At 45.6% G+C, this 19,592-nt stretch overlaps 1 protein-coding gene across 1 annotated transcript in view; it reads right to left on the bottom strand.

Annotated features, from left to right (window-relative positions):
* B4GALNT2 (beta-1,4-N-acetyl-galactosaminyltransferase 2 (SID blood group)) overlaps positions 1-17,552 on the bottom strand; it is a 384,595-nt gene extending 367,043 nt beyond the window's left edge. Inside the window, exon 1 of the mRNA XM_073572735.1 lies at positions 17,344-17,552. Within this exon, the coding sequence (XP_073428836.1) occupies positions 17,344-17,528 (185 nt within the window). The 5' untranslated portion in view covers positions 17,529-17,552. The remainder of the gene's footprint in view (positions 1-17,343) is intronic.
* Between the last annotated feature and the right edge of the window lie 2,040 nt (positions 17,553-19,592).

The following is a 19,592-nucleotide window of genomic DNA, read 5'->3' as shown; positions in this document are numbered from 1 at the left end:
GTGGCCAGCACTAATCACGAGTGTGACGTTTGCAACGGCAGCAAGTGTTGCCTAAGCTGGGCCTTTGAGACCACAAAGGATGACCGAACCTTTCAAGGATCGATTCACCGAACGATTAGACATTCAACAAACATGTTCAACGAATGTACCTGAACTCCAATAGATTCAATGGGAGGCCAAACAAAGCGTATACACAACACCTTAAGGGGTGAAAAAAAGCTTCCCAAACAGCAAAAAATTAGGGGCAGACACTAGGAAAAGTGGTATCAAATGACCCACAGTAGAAATTTGCAAATGGCACAGCAGCAGTCAGCCATGGGCCATGCGAGAGGTATCTGGGTCTAGCCCAGCATTTACAGCTTGGAATTGAATTTTTAATGAGGACCTGGTGGTTAAGGGAGCATTGTAAGGATACCTAATACCTCATGCAACAGCTCAGTTTTCTTTAGTTTCCCAGCCACATTCAGGGGGCACAAATATCAGTTTCATTTGCTACTATTGGCAGAAAAATGTAAGGATAGCAACACAGGTAGGTAACTGATCAATTGACCCACAGTAAAACATTTTATAATGGTACAGCAACAGTCAGCAATAGGCCATGCAGGGTCTGGGCCAGCATTTAGAGCTTTGAATTAAAGCTTAAATTAAGACGAGGTGGGTGAAGAACCACTGTAGGCCAGCTGTGCTGGGAGCACTGATACCTCATGCAACAGCTCATTTTTTTCCCAGCCAGACTCAGGTGTCACAAATATCATCTTGGTAGAGCACTAATGTTAGAAAAATATAAGGATAGTAACTACTTACACAGATAACCTACCAGATGGAGACCCAACTTGGACTCTCCACATTTCAAAAAAATTGTTTGTAACATCAGCAGCATTAGCAGGCAGAGAAGACATCATAAAGATGGCACAGACTGCAATATTGTGAGATCAATGCATGGCACTAAAAATGATACCATCGCCTAGTCTGCCCAAAATGTGCCTGGGGTGTAAAAATCAATGGAGAACCATGACTTGTTAATTTTTATGAAAGTTAGGCAGTCTATACTTTCAAGGGAAAGCTGGATGCTGTTATTCATCAGGACACCATCATCAGCGCTGAAGACATTCTGAGAGAATGATGGCTGCTGGACATGACAAAACCTCCAATGTGTCACTCTTCCGTTTTTGAAGACCAAAATGGAAAAGTGTCCAAGTCTCCCCGATGTCATTTATATTGATACTCCTGCACCATCCTCTCCAGTCATTCACAAAGTGTCAGATTTGTACTATGTTCTGCTGGTGCATGGGCTGCTCTACAAAAATGTGTTAAACGACTCACAGAAATTGCTTATGCCACTTACACTGCTGCTGCTAGTGCTTTTGCGATGACGTCTGACATTACCAGGGTTGGACTTCTAGAACTGGGATGCACATTGTTTATCTCATTGCTGTCTTAAGATTGTCTACAAGCGCGTTTTGATACTCCAGCATGTGCGCATCCCTTTCCAGGGGAAAAATTTACTCTAAATGAGTGGCAACCCAGTAGTCAGCACTATTTCTAACAAGTGTACGGGCATCATGTTGAAGAAAGTGCAGCAAGAAGGCGCTCATGTGTCAGACGCTTCCATGAGGTCCAAGCTCATAGAGTGTTAGTGGCAGGGTAACACTCAAGGTTGCTTCCTCTATCCCCTCCCGCCTACCATGGATAACAGAGGGGTTCATTATCATCATCTGACTGTTGTGCATCCATCACCTCTTCCTCCTTCATTTGTTCCTCAGCCCTTGCATCTTCACTAACAGTTTGTCTGGTACCATGAACCCCTCCTTGATCGCTGTAAGCCACCTTCCTAAGGCACCCACCTGTGCAACCACAGTCTGGAAATTTAAGATATTTTGATCCCTTCTGCATCCTCCTCTGCTTCCACCTCTTCCTCTGGGACCATCACCTCCTCATGCAGACTATTCAAAGTGTGCTCCAACTTGTAGATGACTGGAATAGTGATGTTGATGACAGCTGTTATGAATGGGTCACCGAGGAGGATGGCAGGAACAGGCTAAGCCACCAGACCAGAGAGGTTGGTAACTAAGTGGATTGCAGACCCCTGATCCTATCCGCACAACTAGCAGTAGCCGTGGAGCGTTCCTACGATGCCCTAGACGCTTCATCGCAGCCGGAGGACTAACTAAGCCTAAAGACAGAAAGATGTAATCTAAACTGCCCCAGAGCAGAACCCAAAAGGAATAGACAGCCCCCAAACATATATTGTCGGTGAGACAAGATGAGACACAAACACAGGCAGAGGACAGAGCAAACGGTGGGGCCCAAGCTGTCTAGACAGGACAGGACAGAAAAGACACTGTCTGCAATCACGCACAAAACCCTGAAAAAGTCCAACACTTCTGATATGCAATAAAACCTGAGATCACACGATCTCACCCCTGCTAGATCAGCACTCTGGTATAAACTGGCAGCAAGCAAAAAAATACCAACATAACAGGGGACTGAACAAGCTGTAACACAAGAAGCAGGGCGCAGCGCTGCCCCCAGCAGGGAGCATGCTGAACCCTAGCAGCAAAGCAAAAGAAAGACACATCCAGATTAGTTGCAAAGGATTAGCAAAAGAATCACTTAGCTGAACATGCAGGAGACAAGAGCTCCAAATGCACACAGAGGAAAAAAATCACCAGCAACCTTCAAGAGCAGCCAGCTCCATTATATGCTCCCAGCCAGCAATTCCAGATTCCCAGTTATCGTCAGGTGGAGAATCTCCATCCACCTGGCCAGCTCCAATACTCAGTAACCACCAGAGGGAGCTTCAGATCAGAAATCCGAGCAAGGGAGTTCACAACAGTACCCCCCCCTTGAGGAGGGGTCACCGAACCCTCGTCCACGCCACCAGGCCAATCAGGATGGGCCCGGTGAAAGGCACGAATCAATCTCTTGGCATGGATGTCAGAAGCAGAGACGCAAGAATTATGCTCCTGGCCATAACCCTTCCACTTGACCAAGTACTGAAGCTTCCGTCTAGACAGATGAGAATCCAATATCTTCTCTACCTCATACTCAATTACCCCTAACCAGTACAGGGTCAGGGGGCGCTGCCATGGGAACGACTGGCTTCACAAGCCTTTTCAACAAAGATTTATGAAAGACGTTATGAATCTTAAACGTAACTGGAAGAGCCAAACAAAAAGAAACAGTTACCAAAATCTTATAAGGTCCAATAAATCTTGGCTTGAATTTTGGAGATGCAACCTTCATGGGAATATTTTTTGGTGGACAACTAAACCATATTACCCACTTTAAACTGGGGACCAATGGTCCTATGCCGGTTGGAAAACCATAGAGCCTTTTCCTGAGAGTGGGACAACTTTTCCACTACTTGGTCCAAATCTGCTGCATTCTCTCTATGACAGAAACCACACCTGGGCAGGCAGAAGCTTCTACCTGCCCCGGAGAAAATCGAGGATGAAACCCAAAGTTACAAAAGAAAGGAGACATCAAAGTGGCAGAGCTAGCCCTATTGTTTAGCGTGAATTCGGCCAAGGGCAAAAATGAGACCCAATCATCCTGATCAGCCGATATGAAACATCTTAAATAGGACTCCAACATCTGGTTTGTTCTCTCAGTCTGCCCATTGGTCTGAGGATGAAATGCAGAGGAGAAAGACAACTGAATTCCCAGTTTGGAACAAAAAGCCCTCCAAAATCTGGAAACAAACTGGACCCCTCTGTCTGACACAATGTTCTCAGAAATCCCATGCAAACGAACCACTTGTTGTAAAAACAAGGGCACCAACTCAGAAGAAGATGGCAACTTTGGGAGTGGTACAAGATGGACCATCTTAGAAAATCTATCACAGATCACCCAAATAACAGTCATTCTCTGAGAGACAGGGAGATCAGAGATAAAATCCATTGAGATATGGGTCCATGGCCTCCTGGGCACCGGCAGGGGAATCAACAAACCACTAGAGTTGAGTGAAACGGGTCGGTCAATTTCAAAAGTCGCCGACTTTTGGCAAAGTCGGGTTTCATGAAACGAAACCCGACCCTAGGATGAGGTCGGCGACTTACGCACCAAAGTCGCGTTTCAAAAGTTTGTTTTGCGCTCTTTCAGCCAATCAGGATCCACGGACACTGTGGGCAACGTGATGACATAGGCACGGGTCACCACCATCTTTCAGAAGGGCATGCAAGTGATTGGCTTGCTTTGGGGGGCGTCACAGGGGGTATAAAAGGGCGTGCACGCCGACCGCCATCTTACTTCTGCCGATCTTAGCATAGGGAGAGGTTGCTGCTGATTCTGTAGGGAGAGCGTTAGGCAGGGAAGAAGAAAAAAAAACTGCTTCTGCTGCTAGCGATTGTGCCTGTACAACACACCAGTCACTGTGTGTGCAGTGCAAGGGGAGGCTATATTGTGGTGTATCAGTGGTGTTGGTTGTTGGGCTGCCTTCTAAGGCTTCCTGACAGCTGCATTGCTGTTTACCCACTGCTCTGCAAACTGCTTTTTTAAAAGCAATCCCAATTTTTTTTTTTTTGTCCTGCTGAGGTACTGAGCGTGCATTTTTTCACATCATACAGCGTCAGTGGGCCTCACACAATCCAAAAGTGTCCAGTAGTGTGAGCAGAAATTCAAAATCTCCCATGTCCTATAGACACCTTGTACCTTGTTTTACATTACTATATAGTTGGTTGGATTTTGTCTACATTTCTACCAAAAATGAGGAAGGCTGGTGGAAGAGGCCGTGGAATTGGGCGGGGGTTGGCAGCTGGTAATGATGGTGTTGGTGGTGGATCTGATGGTAGTGGCAAGAGCAAAATAGGACTGAATGCAGGAGGTGTTGAGCCTGCATCATCGTCTGGCTCCATAAGGCTTCGAAGGCTTAGTTTTCTAGGAGTTGGCAAACCGCTTTTAAAGCCAGAGCATCAGGAAAAAGTTTTGTCTTACATTGCTGACTCAGCCTCCAGCTCTATCACCTCCTCTTCTTCAGTTGTAAAAAGTAAAAGCACTGAGTCGTCATTGGAGGCTCATGTTCATGAACCACACCTTTCCTTGTGTCCTTCACCCCAAGATTGAAGGATGACGCAGGCCATACTACTGATTACTCCATGGAGCTGTTTTCACATACCATGCCTGGATTATCAAATCAAATGGTGAATTACCCAGGCCAAGATGAATCTGACATGGAGTGCACTGATGCACAGCCGCTGATGGATGATTCTGCTGGTACATTCACTCAGAGCACTACGTTGTCCTCGCAGTGTACAGAGCCAGATTCTGACCCTGATGAGACTCAGGTGCCCCTTCCCGCACACTATACCACCATACACGGTGACACAGAGGAAGGTGCACATGACATAGAAGAGGAGGTGATGGATGACCCAGTTGTTGACCCAGATTGGCATCCATTGGGGGAAGAGGGTGCTGCTTCCAATAGCTCAGATGAGGAGCATCCACAGCAGACATCAACATCGCAACAGCTGTTATCTGGCAGGCCTGGAGCACTCCAAAGACAGGTTCCAAAAATCAAAAGAGTTGCTGGACAGCTTGTCCAGAGGGTCAAAAGATCACAGCGTGCTAGGCCGCAAAATGTCTGCCAAAGTAGGAAGAGTGCAGTGTGGCACTTTTTTGAACAAAATCCTCATGATCAGGCCAAGGTTATCTGTAAGAAGTGCGCAAAGACCTTTAGCCGAGGGAAAAATCTGAAAAATTTGAATACCAGTTGCATGCTTAGACATTTAACCAGCATGCACTTGCAAGTGTGGACACAACACCAAACCTCAAGTGCCACATGTGCAACTGATCACAACGAAGGTAGTCAGCAACGCTACATTGTTTCCCCCACTGTAAGCCCACCGGTTAGCACAGCACCAAATGTTGAGGTGTCGTTGCAAGACCACAGAAGTCAGGGAATCCCACTGTTATATCAACGAAAGACTGATTCTAGGCCATCAGAAAGAACACCAACTCCATCACCATCATCAACCCTCTCTCAGTCCGCCCTGTCCACCGCTACTTCCACCATATGCAGCTCTCAAGTCCAGCTCACCCTCCCAGACACTATGAGTAGGTCAAGAAAGTACTCAGTCTCTCATCCGCGTACACTGGGTTTGAACGCCCACATTGCCAAACTAATCTCGTTTGAGATGATGCCCTTTCGGTTGGTGGAAAGCACAGCTTTCCGGGAACTCATGGCCTATGCAGTACCACGCTATGACCTACCCAGTCGCCACTTCTCTCGCAAAGCCATCCCAGCCCTCCACCATCATGTGAAAGACCGCATTGTCCATGCACTCAAGCAGTCAGTGAGCGGAAAGGTGCACCTCACAACTGATGCATGGTCCAGTCGGCATGGCCAGGGCCGTTACGTGTCCATCACTGCGCACTGGGTTAATGTGGTGGATGCAGGGTCCACAGGGGACAGCGGTGGTGGGACAGTGCTGCCTAGCCCACGGTATAGGAAACAGTTGGCTGTAGGCGTTCGACCCTCCTCCTCCTCCAGAAGCGAAAGCTCGTCCACAGAGCGCAGTCGTACGAGCACTCCATCTGCAGCTGCCACTGTTGCACACAAGGTGTCCCCCTATCGAGCAGCTAGTGGAAAGCATCAGCAGGCTGTGTTGCAGATGATGTGTTTGGGCGACAGACACACCGCCGAGGTGCTGGCCGAGTACTTGAAGCGACAAACTGAGTCATGGCTGGGCAGTGTACATCTTGAGGCAGGCAAGGTAGTTAGTGATAACGGCCGTAATTTTGTGGCAGCCATAGCCCTTTCAAAACTCAGCCACATACCTTGCTTGGCTCACACCTTGAACCTGGTGGTGCAGTGCTTCCTCAATAATTATCCGGAGTTAACAGCCCTGCTCCAGAAGGTGCGAAGACTGTGCGCGCACATCCGCCGGTCGCCTGTACACTCCGTTCGTATGCAGAAGCTGCAGCGATTGCTCCACCTTCCCAACCACCGCCTCATTATCGACATTGCAACAAGGTGGAACTCCACCCTGCACATGGTGGAGCGGCTGTGCGAGCAGAGGCAGGCCATAATGCATTTGTGGGAGGATACATGGCCAGGCACTTTGAGAGCAGACATGGAGTTGACAGGTGTGCAGTGGTCGAAGCTGAAAGACCTCTGTTAAGTCCTTCAGTGTTTTGAGGAATGCACACGGCTGGTAAGCGCAGACGACGCCATCCTAAGCATCCCACTTATGCGTCTGCTCATGCAAACTTTGATGCACCTTAAGGAGCAGGCTTCTGCAGCCAATGTTGATGAGGAGGAAGAGGAGGAGGGAATCCTTGATGACATTCAGCCATTGTCTGCTCAGGGACCTCTCCTGGACGAAGAGGAAGAGGAAGAGGAAGAGGAGGAGGGAATCCTTGATGACATTCAGCCATTGTCTGCTCAGGGACCTCTCCTGGACGAAGAGGAAGAGGAAGAGGAAGAGGAGGAGGGAATCCTTGATGACATTCAGCCATTGTCTGCTCAGGGACCTCTCCTGGACGAAGAGGAAGAGGAAGAGGAGGAGGGAATCCTTGATGACATTCAGCCATTGTCTGCTCAGGGACCTCTCCTGGACGAAGAGGAAGAGGAAGAGGAAGAGGAAGAGGAAGAGGAAGAGGAAGAGGAAGAGGAAGAGGAAGAGGAAGAGGAAGAGGAAGAGGAAGAGGAAGAGGAAGAGGAAGAGGAAGAGGAAGACCTTGATGACATTCAGCCATTGTCTGCTCAGGGACCTCTCCTGACGAAGAGGAAGAGGAAGAGGAAGAGGAGGATTACTTAGGGGAGGAGGATGCATCTCGTGGGGCAAGTGAAAATGTTGGCGTGGCAAGGTCTGGTACGGGGTTTGTGCGTGACTGGAGGGATGTGAATTTGCCAGAAAGTGCTCCTCCACCCAGCACTCGCTGTGCATCATTGACACCGGGAACATTGGCCCACATGTCAGATTATGCCTTGCAGATCCTAAAAAGGGACCCCTGCATTGCCAAAATGATGAACGATGACGACTACTGGTTGGCCAGCATCCTGGATCCACGCTATAAAGGCAACCTTTTGCATCAGCTGAATGTCCAACATCAACATATGCCACTTTCAAAAACTCCCTAACTGTGCTGCCTCCCCCCCCCCCCAGGGCCACCACCTAGCGCACGACACCGTGCGAGTGCCGTTGCCCTGGACAGGTGGGTAGGCCGACTCTTGGGCGTGGGAACTGGCACAGGGTCCCTCATAGTGCAATCAAGTGTCTCTGATGGTGGTGGTGCACACCCGCCGTCAGACACACCGCCATACTATGAGGGGCCCAGTGCCAGTACCGACGCCCACGAGTGGGCCCCCCCTTGCTTTGGCAGGGCCCCAGCATTTGCAATCTTTACCTCTCCCTGCTCCTCCGCCTTGTATTCTGGGTCGTCAAATCCATACTGTGCCCGACACCATTTGAGCCTGCCTCCTGATGTATAGACATATTTTGAATGTGTACGCTATCCATACATGTTATCTGGGGATACGGTACCCTTTCTAACCTTTGTGCAATCACGTGCAATCCATACTGGGCCTAACACCGTCTGAGCCTGCCTCCTGATGTATAGACATATATTTTGAATGTCTACGCTATCCATACATGTTATCTGTGGATACGGTACCCTTTCTCACCTTTGTGCAATCACGTGTAATCCATACTGGGCGTGAGAACGGCTGGCGAGCTGTTAAGCAAGCTACAGCACCTGTGGTTTGCACACGCAAGTTTTTCATTTTTTCAGGAATGACGGTTAGGCCTAATTCCGGAACTAATGTGCATGCAAAATGTAATTGCATATGAACACATGACCTTTACACAGAGAAACCAAAACACAAAACAAATATCCTGGAATAAATAAAAAAAATTATTCCAGGATATTTGTTTTGGTTTCTCTGTGTAAAGGTAATGTGAAATTTACAACCGGGCATTAACTCAATTGTGCAGTCATAACTCCTATGAGGAGGCAAAGACGCAGACTTACTCTCACTAAATACATCAGAAAAATCAGCCAAATATTCAGGAATATCATGAGACTGGGGAGAGGTGTTGAAAACAGGAGTGTCACTAAGAACACATTGAAAACCCCAACTCACCACAGACATAGATTTCCAATTTAAAACAGGATTATGGGTTTGCAATCAAGGAAAACCCAGTACAATAGCATCATGCAAATTGTGCAACACCAAAAATTTTTCAATTTTCTTGATGGTCCGGGGCGACCCGCATTACCACCTGGGTCCAAAACTGGGGTTTATTCTACGCCAAAGGGGTAGCATCAATCCCCCTCAAGGGAATAGGGGTTCTCAGGGGCACCATGGGGAAACCACAACGCTTGGCAAAGTCAAGATCCATCAGATTCAAAGCTGCTCCTGAATCTACAAAGGTCTTAGCAGATAAAGTAGACATGGAGCAGATCAAGGTAACAGCCAAAAGGAACTTAGGCTGTACACTGCCCACCGCAAATGCGTGAGCAAAATGTATTTCTCATTTAGGGCAGGCAGAAACAACATGAGAGGCGTCCCCACAAAAGAAGCATAACTTATTACACCTTCTAAACTCTTGACGTTGCGTCCTAGACAGAACCCTATCACATTGCATGGGTTCAGAAGTTTGTTCAAAAGGCAGCACCGCCTCTCACGTACTTTTACGTTCATGTAAACGTTGATCAATTTGAATGGCTAATGAGATGGAGTCGTTAAGACCAGAGGGGACAGGAAATCCCACCATAACATCTTTTACGGTTTCTGACAGACCTTTCCGAAAGAGAGCTGCTAGGGCATCATCATTCCATTTAGTAAGGACCGCCCACTTTTGGAACTTTTGGCAGTATAACTCCACAGCATCCTAACCCTGGTTCAATGCCAATAAGGTCTTCTCAGCTTGATCAATAGTATTAAGTTCATCATACAACAACCCCAGGGCCTGAAAAAATGCATCCACATTAGCCAGAATAGGATCTCCAGGTGTCATAGAAAAAGCCCAATCCTGGGGATCGCCGCGTAGCAGCGAGATGACAATTTTAACCTGCTGCACAGAGCTCCCTGATGAATTAGGCTTCAAGGCAAGAAATAGTTTACAGTTATTCTTGAAATTCAAAAATTTAGACCGATCCCCAGAAAACACATCAGGAGTAGGGATCTTTGGTTCAACAGCAGATGATTGAGCGAGATAGGCAGAAATTCCCAGCACTTCAGCAGTGACCTGCTCAACACAATCAGATAATTGCTTAGGCTCTATTAAAGAAAAACTCCCCCTATGGCCCCAGAGGGAAAAAAAAAAAAAAAAAAAACAACTTTTTTTTCCCTTCTTTTTAGTATCCTAGAGTCTGCGGTTAGGCTGGTGATTTTGTTATGAATGGGTCATCGAGGAGGATGGCAGGAACAGGCTAAGCCACCAGAAGACCAGAGAGGTTGGTAACTAAGTGGATTGCAGACCCCTGATCCTATCCGCACAACTAGCAGTAGCCGTGGAGCATTCTGACGATGCCCTAGATGCTTCGTCACAGCCGGAGGACTAACTAAGCCTAAAGACAGTAAGATGTAATCTAAACTGCCCCAGAGCAGATCCCCAAAGGAATAGACAGCCCCCAAACATATATTGTCAGTGAGACAAGATGAGACACAAACACAGACAGAGAACAGACTGAGCAAACGGTGGGGCCCAAGCTGTCTAGACAGGACAGGACAGAAAAGACACTGTCTGCAATCACGCACAAAACCCTGAAAAAGTCCAACACTTCTGATATGCAATAAAACCTGAGATCACACGATCTCACCCCTGCTAGATCAGCACTCTGATATAAACTGGCAGCAAGAAAAAAGATACCAACATAACAGGGGACTGAACAAGCTGCAACATATGAAGCAGGGCCCAGTGCTGCCCCCAGCAGGGAGAACGCTGAACCCTAGCAGCAAAGCAAAAGAAAGACACAACCAGATTAGTTGCAAAGGATTAGCAAAATAATCACTTAGCTGAACATGCAGGGGACAAAAGAGCTCCAAATGCACATAGAGGGAAAAATCACCAGCAACCTTCAAGAGCAGCCAGCTCCATTATATGCTCCCAGCCAGCAATCCCAGATTCCCAATTATCATCAGGTGGAGAACCTCCATCCACCTGGTCAGCTCCTCTACTCTCAGTAACCTCCAGAGGGAGCTTTGGCTCTGAAATCCGAGCAAGGGAGTTCACAACAGACAGCATTATCAGCGCTAACCATCTTAGTAGCCATTTCAAAACAGTGCAAAAGGGTGTAGAGGTCATTCATCTGTGCCCACTCCGCAAGTGTGATTTGCACCAAGTCCGTACTGCATTGGCCCAGGGTATGCAAAAGGATATACTGCACTAGGGCTCATCGCTGCTGCCACAGCAACATGTGGAGAATGGAATTCCACCATGTCAGAACATTGCTAATCAAATGGTTAAACGGTAGGCCAAAATACCTCTGTAGCTATGCAAGACGATTACCTGCAGGGTGTGATTGTCAAAAGCGAGGACAAAGAGACCATGCTTTCTGCAGCACCGCATCCAGGCCGGGATAGTGATGGAGAATTTGCTGTACCACCAGGTTGAGGAAGTGAGCCATGCAAGGCTCATGCGAGAGGTTGCCATGACGTAGGGCCGCCACCAGGTTCTCACTGTTATCGCACACAGCCTTCCCTGGCTCCAGGTTTAGTGGAGACAGCCATTGCTCTAGATAGCTGTCCACAACTCTTGAGCTGTGTGACTGCGATCTCCAAGACATATTAATTTTAACACTGCCTGATTGCGGTGAACCATTGCTGTGCAATATGGAGGTGGGGGGAAATTCTATCTGCACTGTTGGAAACAGTGTCTGATTAAGGGCACAGGTGAAGGCCCTAGGATAGGTGGAGGAGGAAGAAGCAGTAGAGTAACTGTTAGATACAGAAGTTTGTCCTGCAAGACTTGGGGATTCTAAGCCCTGTGGAGCAGCCCATTGACCGCCTGCCCCCACAGCCACCAGTGTCACCCAGTGCCCAGTCAGCAAGATGTAATGCTCCTGCCTATGTTTGCTCATCCAGGGAAGGGGTGATGTTGTCAGCAACATGCTGGTGTAGCGCATGCACAGCTTTCTTACAGATGAAATGATGACTGGGCAATTGGTACTGAAGAACTGCGATGGCCATCAACGTTCTAAAACCGAATGTATCCACCAGGTGGAAAGGCAGCATTTCTGTGGCCAACAGATTTGAGATGGAGTTCAAGCTCTTACAACTATTCAGGCTGAGTTAGGGCAACGGCTGTCTCCACTAAACCTGGAGCCAGGGAAGGCCATGTGCGATAATGGTGCAAACCTGGTGGTGGCCCTACGCTGTGGCATTCTCACACATGTGCCTTGCATGGCTCATGTCCTCAACCTGGTGGTACAGCAATTTCGCTGCCACTATCCTGGCCTGGATGCGCTGCTGCAGAAAGTACAGTCACTGTGTCCTTGCTTCCGACAATCACACCCCGCAGGTCATCGAGTTGCATCGCTACAGAGGTCTTTCAGCCTACCGGCTAACCATTTGATTTGCGATGTCCCGACATGGTGGAATTACTCTCTGCACATGTTGCAGTGACTGTCAGCAGCAGAGTGCCCTGGTGCAGTACGCCCTTTTGCATAGCCGGGGCAAACTCAGAACGTGGTAAAAATCATGGTTGCGAAGTGGGAACAGATGAAGGACATCTGCACACTTTTGAAATTTCTACTATGATGGTTAGCGCTGACGATGCTGCCATCAGCATTCCTATTCCGGGCATCTACATGTTGAAGCACACTTTGAATAGTCTGTGTGAGGAGGTGATGGTCCCAGAGGAAAAGGTGAAAGCAGAGGAGGATGCGGAAGGTATAACAATATTGCAAAGTTCTGGACTGTCGTTGCACAGGTGGGTGCCATGGAAGGATGGTATCAGACAAACTGTTAGCGAAGGTGCAGGAGGACGAGGTGATGTATGTGCAACAGTCAGGAGCTGAAGAGGATAATGATTCTCTCTCTGTTGTTCATGGTTGATGGAGGAAGTAACCTTGAGTGTTATCCCACCATCAACACACCATGAACTTGGACCTCATGGAAGAAGCCAACACATGAGCGCCTTCTTGCTGCACTTTCTTCAACATGATGCCCGTACTGTTAGGGTTAGAAATAGTGCTGATCACTGAGTTGCCACTCTGTTAGATCCACTGTACAAGAGTAAATTTGCCAGATACTTCCACCCTTGGAAAGTGACGCACGCATGCTGGAGTATGGAAACATGCTTGTAGACAATCTTAAAAGTGATTTTCCCCAAGACTGCAGTGAGGCACACAGTGTGAATCCCAGTTCCATACGTCCAACCCCGGGAACATCAAACCATCATTGCAGAAATGTTAGCAGCAGTGTAAGTGGCATAAGCAACTTTTGCAAGTAGTTTTACACATTTTTTAGACCAGCCCAAGTACTAGCAGAACATAGTACAAATCTGACATGTTGTGAGTGACTGGAGAGGATGGTACAGGAACACATGGAGCTCAAAATTAATGGCATTGGGAAAGAGGGGGGGGGGGGGGGGGAAGGGGTTGCACTCTTTTGAATTTTAGTAAATGGAAGAGTAGCCTGAGCTCGCCTGTCAGGCATTTGAGGTATTGTCATGCCCGGCAGCCAGCGTTCTCTCAGAACGTGTCTTCAATGCTGCTGAAGATAAGCGCATCCAGCTGAAAATGTAGACTGCCCAAATTTCATCAAAATGAACAAGTCATGAATCTTCAATGACCTTTGCACCCCAGTCGCAGACTAGGCAATGGTGTAGTTTTTATAGTGTCATGCATCAATCTCACATTATTGCAGTCTGTGCCACCTTTGTCGTGGCTTTTGTGCCTGCTGTTGCAAACAATTTTTTGAAATGTGGAGACTCCAAGTTGGGTCTCCATCTGGTGGGTTGCCTGTGGCAGTAGGCTCCCAGACAGGCAGGCCTGCACTTACTTTCAGTTAACCACCTGTGTTACTTTCCTTACATTTTTCTACCAATAGTACTGTATGAACCGGATGTTTGTGCCATCTGATTGTGGCTGGGAAAAATAAATGGAGGTGTTGCAAGAGGTATCAGGGCTCATAGTTAAGAAGGCTTACACCACTCCCTTAACCACCAGGTCCTCATTGAAACTTCAATTCAAAGCTGTAAATGCTGGCCCAGACCCCGATACCACAAGCACGGCCCATGGCTGACTGCTGATGTGCCATTTGCAAATTTCTACTGTGTTTCAAGTTTTACACCTGGACCTATTGAAGTGTTGTTATGCGAAATAACCATCGTCCGCATCATGTTTTAATCCCAAGTAATGTAATAAATGACTCACATTTATTCTAACTGGTGAGTGCCGCATCTTTTTTCTCCAATATTGCACATTTACGTACTTTATACAGAGCACCTAACACCATTCGATCAGCCGCTGTACATATGGAATGTCTATTCAGCCATCCAGGGAATTTTTATATGTTGTCTGGTGCCGGTATTTTTCTCTTTGAAGATAGTGTAGAAGGAATGACCGGGCCGCCAGGGCTGCTGAAGTACCGGGTCCTTAACTGCTGGGGCCACACCTCCTGTTGCTGGAGGGAATGTAATTGCAGCCGGAGCAAGCTGGTAACCTGGGTTAAGGGGGCATGGCCAGGGAGAGTACGCAAAAAGGGGCTGCGCAGGAATGGACGGGAGCTTCCCACCAGAACGCTGAGCAGGTGCGGATCGCAGCCGCAGTGAGAAGAGCGATAGGCCGCAGCATGCAGAGACAGGGCAGTAGCATGAGAGACGCACCCATACTGGCGGGTGCGCAGGTGAACGTGTGTCGGACAGAGCATCGCAGTACGGATGTCAGGGTGTCGGCTGACATCGAGGGAGGCACACGCCAGGCAGAGCACTGCAGCGCATCCAACCGGGTGACGGCTGCTGCTCAGATAGAAACACGCCAAGAGGAACCTTGCAGAGAGCTCAATCCTATCACGCCGTAGTTACATGGACTAGGGGCTCAGCATTCAAAACCGGAGACCGCCTGCTGCCTCTAGAAACAGGACCGTGTTTCAGACAAATTTTGCCTGAAAAAACATTACAAAAATCACCAGTAAAAATGAACACAGTGCACAGGATTGTAAAAGTGACATTCCTGTACAAATGTTGTCTTTTGCTAATTCTTTTAACCACTTCAGGATTCTGAAACGGCAAATGAGTTAAAAAAAACAAACATGTTCTTTCTTCGCCACTATAATGTAAAACATAGAGAAAAGACGATTCAGAAAAAAAAAAAAAAATCAATCAACATGCTGCGTTTTTTTCCGCTTAGCGTTTCCGCTGTGGAAAAAAAAACGCACTATTAGCACAACATGTGCGGATTCCATTATGATTACATTGGACGCTTTTCTTAAGCATTTCCGCAGCAGAAACACGCATCTAAAAGCGCTGCGGAAAGGCTTAAAAAAAGCAACGTGGGCACACAGCCTAATTTGAAATTGATTTAAACACATTATTTATGTACTACTCTTCTACAAGGTGTACGCCTCTTAATGAATTTGGCATATGTTACTCCAGCGTCCCCTTCTTTACGTTTCACATTCAAATCTAAATGCCTACAACTTAATAGTACACAAAATTAAGCCTTCCAAGGTTGCCTATAGTCTATAAAAGTTTCTGTACTGTGAGAGAAAAAAAAAAAACCACACACACACACACAGGTGTTACCGATTTATTTTCTTTTAACCCCTTTCCGACATTGGGTGTATATTTACTCCGATGTCAGACTCCCACCCTTGGATGTGGGCTCCGACGCTGAGCCCACATCTTTCCTGGGACATGTCAGCTGTTTTGAACAGCTAACAACTGCCCGGAACAGCCGCAGGTGGAATCGCGATCCAACCGCTGCTAATAACCCGTTGAATGCCATTGTCAACTCTTACAGCGGCATTTAACATGCACTTCCTGCAGTCATGCTGGAAATCAGCCCATTGGTGACCCCCCATAGCATGATCTCGAGTGACCGATGGGTTGGCATGACAACCAGAGGTTTCCTGGAGACCCCTACGGTTGTCACTGCCATATTGTTATGAGCACCTCCCAGTCTGATCATCGCCTGCATGTAGTAGAGCAGATCGAGTTATGGTAGCACCTAGTTTCCCATGGAGACTATAGAATCATGCCAAAAGTGAAAAAAAAAGCTTTTAAAAATAACAAAAAAAAACCTTTATAAAAGTTCAAATCAACCCCCTTTCTCCCCATTTAAAATATAAAAAAAAATTTTTAACCTGATCATTAAACAACGTAGTGAGAAAAAAAGTCAAATCGAAATCGCCAGTTATGTTTTTATGATCGCCGCAACATTGCATTAAAATGCAATAATGGGCGATCAAAAGACCCAATCTGTACCAAAATGCAGCTCGGAACGCAAAAAATAAGCGCTCACCCAACCTAAAATTCACAAAAAAAATGGAGACGCTACTGGTCTTGGAAAATGGTGCAATTTTTTTTAGCAAAGTTTTGAATTTTTTTGCCACCACTTAGATAAAAAGAACCTTGACATATTTGGTATCTATGAACTCGTAATGACCTGCAGAATCCTAATGGCAGGTCAGTTTTAGCATTGAGTGAACCTAGTAAAAAAGCAAAACAAAAAAACAGGTGTGGTATTGCACTTTTTTTTTTTGCAATTTCACCGTAATTGGATTTTTTCCCCCCCATTTTTGCAGTACACGGCATGGTAAAACCAATGGTGTCGTTCAAAAGCACAACTCTTCCCGCAAAAAGCAAGCCCTCACATGGCAATATTGACCAAGAATTAAAAAAAAGTTATGGCTCTGCGAAGAAAGGGAGCAAAAAAATGGAAAACCAAAACTACCTCTGGTCGTTAAGGAGTTAAAGCTAGGTAATCTTGTACAGATTTGTGATTGTATTTATCATTATTTTACTGTGGATAGTGAATGTTGCTATTGTGTTCATATCACTATGCTGTAGACTTAGCACTTATAATCTTAATTTACTTTTTGATCTGTAAAATGATTAGCGGTCCAGAACAAAAATATATAGAATCATCTTAGCAATCCAGCCCACTTGTAGAGCATGGGAATACTCATTATAACATACTATTGTATCATAGCTAATAAAAGAATGTATTCGTTTATTAATGTCATATTAGCAAAGTCAAAAGTTTTACCCTTAAAATGTCTCTCTTACCATATGCTTTATTGTAACTATTTATAGTGCTTATATATCACATTAAAGAATGAATATTCAAAAACTCAGTTTCCAAAAATAATTATGTAAGATATTATAATACATTATTTCTGCACCTGTCCGGTTCAGTCTTTGTCCCATTCCCCACACTCCTGTCACACACCTGTTGTCCTCCACAGGTTGCAGCTCCCTCTGTTCCTCATATACTGGCTCATTTTCCGGCTGACTGCGGGATGAGAAAAACTTCTCTGTAAAGCCAAGCAGAAAACTCCCCAGGATGAAGGAAATTAACAGGATCAGACAGGTAAGTGTTCTCCTCAGATAGAACGTTCTACTAGCTGCCATCATTCAAAGTTGTGATGCTGAAGGATCCCCAAGTGTCCTGGCAGTAACTAATGAGCCTAGCACTAAATACCTGACAACTATCAGAACACACCCACCTGTAAGGGATGGTCAGTCACAGACCTTGTAGGACAACTGTCACTTTCCATATAAAAAGCCTGTTTGGCCTGTTATCCCAAGCGGGACGCTACGTGCACTCATTGAGTTTTTGATGTTGCAGATTTTCTGCACCATTTCATCTCCTATTACAAATTAGATTATTTGTGTTTTTTCATTGTGTTTGTGTGAGGTTTTTTTTTACGTTTTTATCGCTGCGTTTTTAAGCTCTTGTTGGTGTGTCATGTTTTAAATAAAATCCTACAAAAAACTGTTTATTTCAATCTTGTGCTTGACTTTTATATTGTACACAATTTGTTCCATCTTTGATTATTGAATATGTTTTAAATAAAGTTGCTTTGTTTAACGCTTCCTGATATTCGGCTTTGGCAAAACTTTTTATTTTCCAACTTGGAAACGCAATGAAAACACGTTTGCATTTTTTACCTGTGGATTTTCTACAACTAATGCAAGCTACGTAATTGACGAGAGATGGTCGAGGCTCCAATGCACAGAATTTTTTTCTAATATATATATATATATATATATATATATATATATATATATATAAACAACGACAAAGCAAAGTCCAGCAATAACGTGAGCAATCCAGGATGCTGTTAAAAATTTTTTTCTTTTTATTCATAAATCCATTAAAATGCAATGGTCCAAGCAGATCAAAACAGCAATAACACAGGAAAGTCGTGCAGATAGGACTACGCGTTTCAGCGGTAGAACCCGCCTTCTTCACGGTCCAGAATCTGCACGACTTTCCTGTGTTATTGCTGTTTTGATCTGCTTGGACCATTGCATTTTAATGGATTTATGAATAAAAAGAAAAAAAATTTTAACAGCATCCTGGATTGCTCACGTTATTGCTGGACTTTGCTTTGTCGTTGTTTATATATATATATATATATATTAGAAAAAAATTCTGTGCATTGGAGCCTCGACCATCTCTCGTCAATTACGTAGCTTGCATTAGTTGTAGAAAATCCACAGGTAAAAAATGCAAACGTGTTTTCATTGCGTTTCCAAGTTGGAAAATAAAAAGTTTTGCCAAAGCCGAATATCAGGAAGCGTTAAGCAAAGCAACTTTATTTAAAACATATTCAATAATCAAAGATGGAACAACTTCTGTACAATATAAAAGTCAAGCACAAGATTGAAATAAACAGTTTTTTGTAGGATTTTATTTAAAACATGACACACCAACAAGAGCTTAAAAACGCAGCGATAAAAACGTAAAAAAAAACCTCACACAAACACAATGAAAAAACACAAATAATCTAATTTGTAATAGGAGATGAAATGGTGCAGAAAATCTGCAACATCAAAAACTCAATGAGTGCACATAGCGTCCCGCTTGGGATAACAGGCCAAACAGGCCGGCTGTGAGAGGGGTGTAATAAGGGGGGGTATAACGAGAGGGGTGTACTGAGTGGGGTGTAATGAGGGGGGTATAACGAGAGGGATATAATGAGGTGGCTATAATGAGGGGGGTGTAATGAGGGGGCTATAATGCGAGGGGTGTAATGAGGGGGGTATAACGAGAAGGGTGTAATGAGGGGGCAACTGCCCCCATCGTGATGTCACTGCCCTCCCGATGCAATAGTATCGGGCCCACATCTAGTACATATATATTATATATATATATATATATATATATATATATATACTGCTCAAAAAAATAAAGGGAACACTAAAACAACACAATGTAACTCCAAGTCAATCACACTTCATGGGATTTTAATTTACAATAATAATTTCTATGTCTTATTGCTCTCAAAGCATTATATGTGTAATGAATAAGGGTATGTGCACACGTTGCGGATTTGGCTGCGGATTTTGCTGAATCCGCAGGTAAAATGACCTGTGTTTTACCTGCGGGTTTAGTGCAGATTTCTTGTGGATTTTCTGCAGATTTTGTGCGGATTCCGCCTGCGTTTTTACACCCGCGGATTCTTATAATGG

The sequence above is a fragment of the Dendrobates tinctorius genome, unplaced genomic scaffold (genome assembly GCF_039654945.1).
Source record: "Dendrobates tinctorius isolate UK_male_01 unplaced genomic scaffold, ASM3965494v1 ptg000032l, whole genome shotgun sequence".
Classification (NCBI taxonomy): Eukaryota; Metazoa; Chordata; class Amphibia; order Anura; family Dendrobatidae; genus Dendrobates; species Dendrobates tinctorius.
The sequence above is the reverse complement of the archived record's forward strand: the minus strand, read 5'-3'. Positions and strand labels throughout refer to the sequence as shown.